Below are 7131 nucleotides of genomic sequence, written 5' to 3'. Positions count from 1 at the left end.
TTAAAACAGCTTTTCAGGAAAATATTTTCAGGAAATCTGCCAAACAACAGAAAATATTTTACACAGATTCATCCAAACACCAGAAAAGTAAATCATTTTCCAGAAATCATTTTCTAAAAAATTATTTTTCAGAAATTATTTTCCGAAAAATATTTTACCTGCAAACAAACGGAGCCTAATTAATTTTTTTTTCTGCCTCAAACGAGCACAGTAATAATTGATCTGATTTGCGCCGCTTTTAATAACAATTGAAGCTCAAAACGCCTAGTGCGGCAATTTGGCTATTGATTGTGGTAAAGCGAGTGAAATATCTCTTTCAATAAATAACTTAAATTAGAGTGACAATCACTCGATATAATTGATATTCGTTCCCAAAGGATCATCCTGAATACAAAGATTTACATTAAGAAAGGGACCAGGTAAAACATAGATCAAATGATGATCTACTTAAAGTAGTAAGGAAGGTCAAGGACATACAGGAGGAAGTAAGCCCAAGTGACACCAGAGATTCCACCAAAGAAGAACCCTCCAGTGAACTTAGCCCATCCATCCGCCGTTTGCAACTGGTCTGGCTCTTTCTTCCTCCCAGTCAGGGTTAGGCTCGGTGCTATCGATGGCTCACCTTCTTTGAACGACGCAACGCCATACATCGTCAAGCAAATGCTGAGGATCACAACCAAACCGGCAGCGGCTAAGGACCCAGCTTGACCCGCCACCGCAGTGTTCCTTAGAGGGCCGGCCTTTACGAATGGACCAACCAGGAGGAAGCCGTGAGCCAGACCCACTTCGATTCCCCTCAGAAGTGGGTTCACTGCCGTCCTATAGGCTGGGAGGTTGGAAAGGTACCATGCAATTAAGGGGCTTGAGGTGATTGGAGTCTCCAGGCTTCCAATGAAGGGGTCGCCGTTGATGGGTTGGATTACTTGAAATGTTGACTGCAAAAGGAGAGGGAAGAGGGGGGGGGGGGGTGAAAAAAAAACTTAGTGCAGTGACGAGCCCAGCTAAGCTAACAGTGACCAGACAGACATAGCTAGCTTACCTTGTCGGATTGAACAGCTTTGACAGTGAAGCAAGGGGTCCTGGTCTTTCCGGAAGATACTTTAAACGGGGATCCCGAAATGCCCCTAGGGACTACCAGTCCTCTTGTAACAGACGACGTAAAGCTGCTCTTCAGCTGAGTCGCCATTGGAGAAGCAGTGGTAGCCATTTACGGATTTTGTTGTTAACTGAAAGCAAAAAAGAGAGTGGGAAATAGAAATATGTACAAATAATACGAAGCCAAAATAGAGTGAGAGAAAGAGATTTTCCGATTATTGGATGCAAGAATGTGTGGTTGAGGTGGATGAGGTGTTAATTTTGCAGATTTGTGATTGGATGCATCAATCTGTGGAATCTTATCCCTTATCCAATACTCGAAATGTTGCTGACGGATTACATTAGTTCTATTTTATTTAAGCTGATATCACATCTTCAGAATATAGTTTGAGATCGAAAAAGCTAGGAACACACTTTTCTAATGGATTATACTTAATTTCTTTACATAAAATTTGTGTTGTATTTATTTTACTTTACCCTGTTTAAAACCATAAAACTTCAGGATTTAATTAGCTAAAAAGTTATTTTAATGTTTGGTTTGTAAAAATTATTTACTCATAGAAGACATTTGTTTAAAAAATATGTAAGATTAAGTTTGTAAAGAATTACGAGAACGCAAAACTATTAAGTGTCAGTTCTGCATTGTTTTTCAAAAGTATTTCTGGCTCCAAAAGTATTTTTAGAAGAAAAGTTGTGCAGAACAAGCTGCTTTTAGCTGAAATTTTTAACTTTTTAGGAGTGCTTTTGAAAAGCACCTCTGAAAAGGAAAAGCTAAAATTTTTAGCTTTTTCTCTCCCAAAAGTACTTTTAATGCTTAATTACTTTTTCACCCCTCCAATAACATTGTATTTTCTCTTTTTTTTTCTTGGTACTTAATTACAAATGTGTTAAACTCATTAATTAAAAATAAAAAAATATTTTTAAAATATTAATTACAAATATTTAATAGTTATATTTAAATATTTAAAATATAGTTGATATATTCTAATTAAATTTTATAAATAATTAATATTTATTTCTTAAAATATTTAAAATTTATATTTTATATATTAAAATATTAACAAGAAGTTATAATAATTTTTTATATTCTTACTAAAATATAATAATATTAACTAATTTAAATATTATTTAAATGCATATTTGTTACTTTATAATAACATGTCTAAAATTGACATTTTATTTCTCAAAAGCACTTTTTAACAGCAATGCTAAACACTCAAATTTTAAGGGTGTGTTTGGTAATACTTTTAAAAAGTGCTTTTAAAAAGTGTTGTGGAAAAGTGTTTTTGAGAAGTGCTTTTGAAAATTTTAGGTGTTTGGTATTGCTGTTAAAAAGTGTTTTTCGGGAATAAAATGTCCATTTTAGACATGATATTATAAAGTATTACATATGTATTTAAATAATGTTTAAATTAGTTAAAATTATGATATTTTAGCAATAATATAAAATAATTTATTATAACTTATTGTTAAAAATTAATATATAATATTAATTTTAAATATTTCTAAGTAATTAATATTAATTATTTATTAAATTTAATTCGAATATATAAACTATATTAAAATATTAAAACGATAAAATATTAGAGTATATTTCATAATTATTTCATAAAATCAAACAATCAAAAATAAAAACTAAAGCATAATGAAAAATTAGAAAAAGAAGAGAAGAAAAAGATAGAGTACCAGTGGAGAAGAGAAGATACAGAGAACAATTGCAGACAAAGAATTGGAAAAGTTCTACCGTGAAGGAGATAGGTTAAAACGGTAAAATACCAACCCAAATGAACTTCAGGCTTGGAAAAGCTAAAATAAATGGCTTTTTCATCTGTAAAAAAGGCCTTAAATTAAGTTAAAAAAGTTGTCAAACTGATAGTTGTTCTTCATTGCTTTTGAGATAAAAGAACTTTTTTATGAAAAAGTTCATCCCAAAAGCAATGAAGAACAAGGCCAACCAAACTTTTCAAAAGCACTTATCAAAAGCACTTTTTCACAGCACTTTTCAAAAGAATTGTCAAACTAGCCCTAATTGTATGTTACATTATTATATTCAGTTCTAGTAGGAATAAGTATTTGATCCACATAATGTAATATTATTTAAAAATATATTCTACTAATTTTTATTGTAATAGAATTTATTTTTTTAACAAGTTTAGTTTTTTAATCATTTTTTATGGATAATAACAAAAATAGTCCTTGTACTTTATTCTAATGTGGTATTTACGGTTTCAAAATATCTAATTTGGTACTTATACTTTAATTTTGTTAACATTCCGATACCTATCCCTGACGATGTCAAATTGGCTGATGACATGACATGTTGTCGATTCAAAAAGCGGCACATGTCATTTTGTTGACTTTGACAAAAAATTTTGGGGGTATTTAAGAAATAAATCCATTTTTTTTCCTTTTTCAAATAAATTTATTTTTTAAAAACCCCTAAAATTAATTTCTTTTTAACAAAACTCCATAAAATTTATATAAAAAAAAACCCAAAAATTTCTTCAAAATTTTCATTTAATTTCCTTTCATCAACTCTAAAAAAATTGTTAGAGTTTTTTGCTTGCTTGTTCCATGTTTTGTTCGAATGAGAACAATTTATGCTTGGATCGTGGGTTGTTTTGGCCTCATGGATTCTTGACATTCTTGGCCTACAAAGGGATGTCATGTTTCAAAAAACAAGAGCTAATTTTTTACTAGGACTCTTTAGCTCTTTAATCGATTATATTGATGAAATTATGTGTTCTATTGGATAAGAATTGAAGCCTTATCCTTATTTTTTTAGTTGTTGAATGATTAATCAAAGAATTTTATCTAATTTATGCAAAGGATTTTTCAAGGGACTTATCTATCATTTTATTGAAGTTTATCTTGTGATAACAAGTTGCTGATCAACACATTAAATTTGTGTCTCATTCCCTTAGAGCTACATGACTCGGAGAGATGGAAATCTACACTAGCTTTGTTTATTTTTCTTGTGTTGAACATTTTATATTCTTCTCTATTTGTTGATGAATTCTCTTAAGTAGAGATGAGAGTTATCTTTAGTGTATGTTGATTATGGTATTGTTCTCTATTGGGGCTGCATGAACTTGCCTTGCAAAGGGGTTATAGGCTTTAGCCAATAGAGGCATATTGTTTCGCTTGATTGATTTAGTTGAATTAATAAGAGTATATCCTAAGCAAAGATTTGTAGACATAGGACAGTTGTGTCTGAACTGTGTTAAAAAAACTTGGTTTCGTTGTTTCTTATTCCTCTTACTTTTTTCTTTTGCAAGTTCACAACTTCCGTTCTATTTCCTACTGCAATGAATTTTGAACATAGTTAAACTTTTCATATATGTAGATTAATTTTGGTTTCAATTAGTATCAAAGCCTGGCGTTATAAGATGTTTAAAGACAATATTGTAGTGTATCTATAGTTATGAAACCAATGAAAAAAGGAAGTTAAGTATCATGAGCCTTACTTCTGGTAGTATATTCAAATTATGCCTAGTGGAAAGCTCGTATGAAGGCATTCATTATGTCGACTGATGATACCGCCTGTAAGGTTATCGAAGAAGGTGATGTAACACCCTTACTTGGCCTGATCACTAGGTCCGAGCTATAAGAAGCTATATTCATTGTTGGAGCAACTTCAGACAATTATACACCATACAACCATTTACACATGCAATTAAGTTTAATTCACATTCATTCTATGCAACATAATTATTTTCGGGTACCATATAAGCTTACAAAAACTCTTTTGCTAACTCAAGGTTGAACTAGGAACAAATTGTGAAGTTTTCAAAATCTAGGTCGATATTGCGACATCATGATTTCCACATCATGACATCGTTAACTCAGAAAGTTACATCGCAACTTTAAGCATCTCGACGTCACGACATCACCCATTGTCAACCCATGTCACAACGTCGAGGACTCGAGGTTGCAACATTACCCCTATTTTGGGAAAAAGCGTGTTTGGGACAAGTTTCATGCTTTCAATCATATGCTTATATACAGTTATTCATCTTTTTACAATCCAAAACATCATCATTCTATATCAACGTATACCAATTCAAGCGTATGAACATGTGAAATTAAACATTCAATATAATACCAAACTAACATTTACCATTTGAGTATTTTTCTTTATCAACTAACCATACCAAAATTGTTTAATTTTCCTAATCTATCATGCCATACTTATGCAATTTGGAAACCAAGCACTTAAATGATCTTTACATGAAATCAAACAATGCATATACTAAGCTATATGCATGCTTAGCATTCAAGCTTACCATTTTCAAATCATTCACCAACTTATCTATCTTAACCATTTCATTTTGTAACCTTAAACATACTAAGCTCAAGTAAGTTCAAGATCATCCTTTTTAATAGCATTAAACTTTTCCAAACCAAGCACCAATTAAGTCATATCCCATGCTTAACATGCAAGATCAACCATTACCACATTTATCACATAAATATGAACTCAAAATGACCATTTTCACACTAAGGTGCCCTTATATACATGCCACAATATCTAGACTCAAAATCAACATACTTCTACCGTCTTGTTGGTAGTGTGTGCTTCGCGCTAATTCAACTTGGCAAGTTCTGCAAGGTGATGATCTACAAGTAGAAAAAAAAACTAGAGTAAGTATTTAAACGCTTAGAAAATTCAAATGGAAAATATTATACTTGTAACACCCTCACCCAACCCAACCATTGAATCTAGGTACGGGATGTCACAGATGGACCGAATTGGACTAAACACAAATTTCTAACCTAACAATTTTAAAGACTGACTTTATTTCTTATTAATAAATATTCTTAAAACATAACCCTTAAATTAAGATAAAAGTTCACTATCTCAAACTTTTTGGGCTCTAAAGATACTACTTAGGTACAATGTAATGGGCCCCGAGGTAAAGCCTCTAAAGGTACCCCCTCTTATGTGCATGATACCAAACTAATGATTTCTCCTTATTCTACCTCGGTCTAGCTTGGTTCTTCCTCAAACTTCTTTATCCCGCGAGTCCTGCATCACAGGTCAAAACACTAGTAAGTTCGAATGAACTTAGTGAGTTTCTTACTATACTATGCAAAATTTAGCCCCAAGCTTGTCAAGGTAATAAAATGAGAAATTAAACACAATTAACTCCTTGATTGTATTTGGACATTTCCTCTCAATACGGATTGACGATCTTTGATTCATTTCTCGAACACATCTATAAGCAGATTGGTTGCTAAGCGATCTTCCCTTGGTTGACCCTATAACCATTTGACAAGTTTTGAAAAATTTTTAAGCATTTCTCCATACTCACGGACTTTATCCTTTCTTTACATACATTCTTTCCCTTATCCATTTCTTTCTCGAACATATTTCTAATCATAGTTTTTCATCCATAATATTATAGTTGGGTGGTCAATTACCAATATAGATTCCTTTTTCTACCTTTGAACTTATAAGGTACTTGTCCTACCTATGACCCTAATACCTTTCTTCGCTTTGCGCTTATTGGAGATCATATCAAACTCGATTAATCTTTGGTAGACTCTATTTTCTTACTTTAGTCATATAGGCCTTACAGACATTCCACCACTGGGTTTAGCTAATGAGGACCCACGCTACCCTGGTGGACTAAAACTCATTTCACCCCACATTCGGGTTGCAATATTGTTTGGGTTATTCCCTTGTGAACTAAAGTGATACCTTTCTATTAAGGAGCATGTTCGTCAATGGTGGAACCCTTTAGTCTATAGTATTTGATAGACTGCTATCCGAGTGACCAGTCGAGTTCAATATTTCTCTCATATGATGGTTCTCTTCGAAACTAGCTCTTTGGTAGATTCTTCTTAATAGACATCCCCTTAAAGAGAAACAGTCTTGACAGACTGTAAATCAATTTATCCTTTTTGATACCTTTTTTAGTCAATGGGTTCTAACTAACCCCTCTTAGCAAGTAGTCTATTCGAAGAATGAACAATTAGTCTTCTCCGCCTAACTTTGGCTTCAACAAGTCTTATATTGGGAGCGATTCTCCC

At 32.5% G+C, this 7131-nt stretch overlaps 1 protein-coding gene across 1 annotated transcript; it reads right to left on the bottom strand.

The window, feature by feature from the left end:
• Positions 1–288: 288 nt before the first annotated feature.
• Positions 289–1485, bottom strand: LOC108471081 (photosystem I reaction center subunit XI, chloroplastic-like). The gene is made up of 2 exons (XM_017772661.2): positions 1040–1485; positions 289–935 (listed from the first exon to the last, which is right to left on the bottom strand). Exons 1-2 carry the CDS (start codon positions 1205–1207, stop codon positions 444–446), a joined length of 660 nt encoding a protein of 219 aa, XP_017628150.1. The 5' UTR covers positions 1208–1485; the 3' UTR covers positions 289–443.
• Positions 1486–7131: the final 5646 nt, after the last annotated feature.

This window comes from Gossypium arboreum, chromosome 7 (assembly GCF_025698485.1).
Source record: "Gossypium arboreum isolate Shixiya-1 chromosome 7, ASM2569848v2, whole genome shotgun sequence".
NCBI lineage: Eukaryota > Viridiplantae > Streptophyta > Magnoliopsida > Malvales > Malvaceae > Gossypium > Gossypium arboreum.
The sequence above is the reverse complement of the archived record's forward strand: the minus strand, read 5'-3'. Positions and strand labels throughout refer to the sequence as shown.

Coding starts and splice junctions, on each gene's coding strand:
- LOC108471081 (XM_017772661.2), bottom strand. CDS start 1,207: ATGGCTACCACTGCTTCTCCAATGGCGACTCAGCTGAAGAGCAGCTTT. Junction 936..1,039: donor AAGCTGTTCAATCCGACAAG/GTAAGCTAGCTA, acceptor CTCCTTTTGCAG/TCAACATTTCAAGTAATCCA.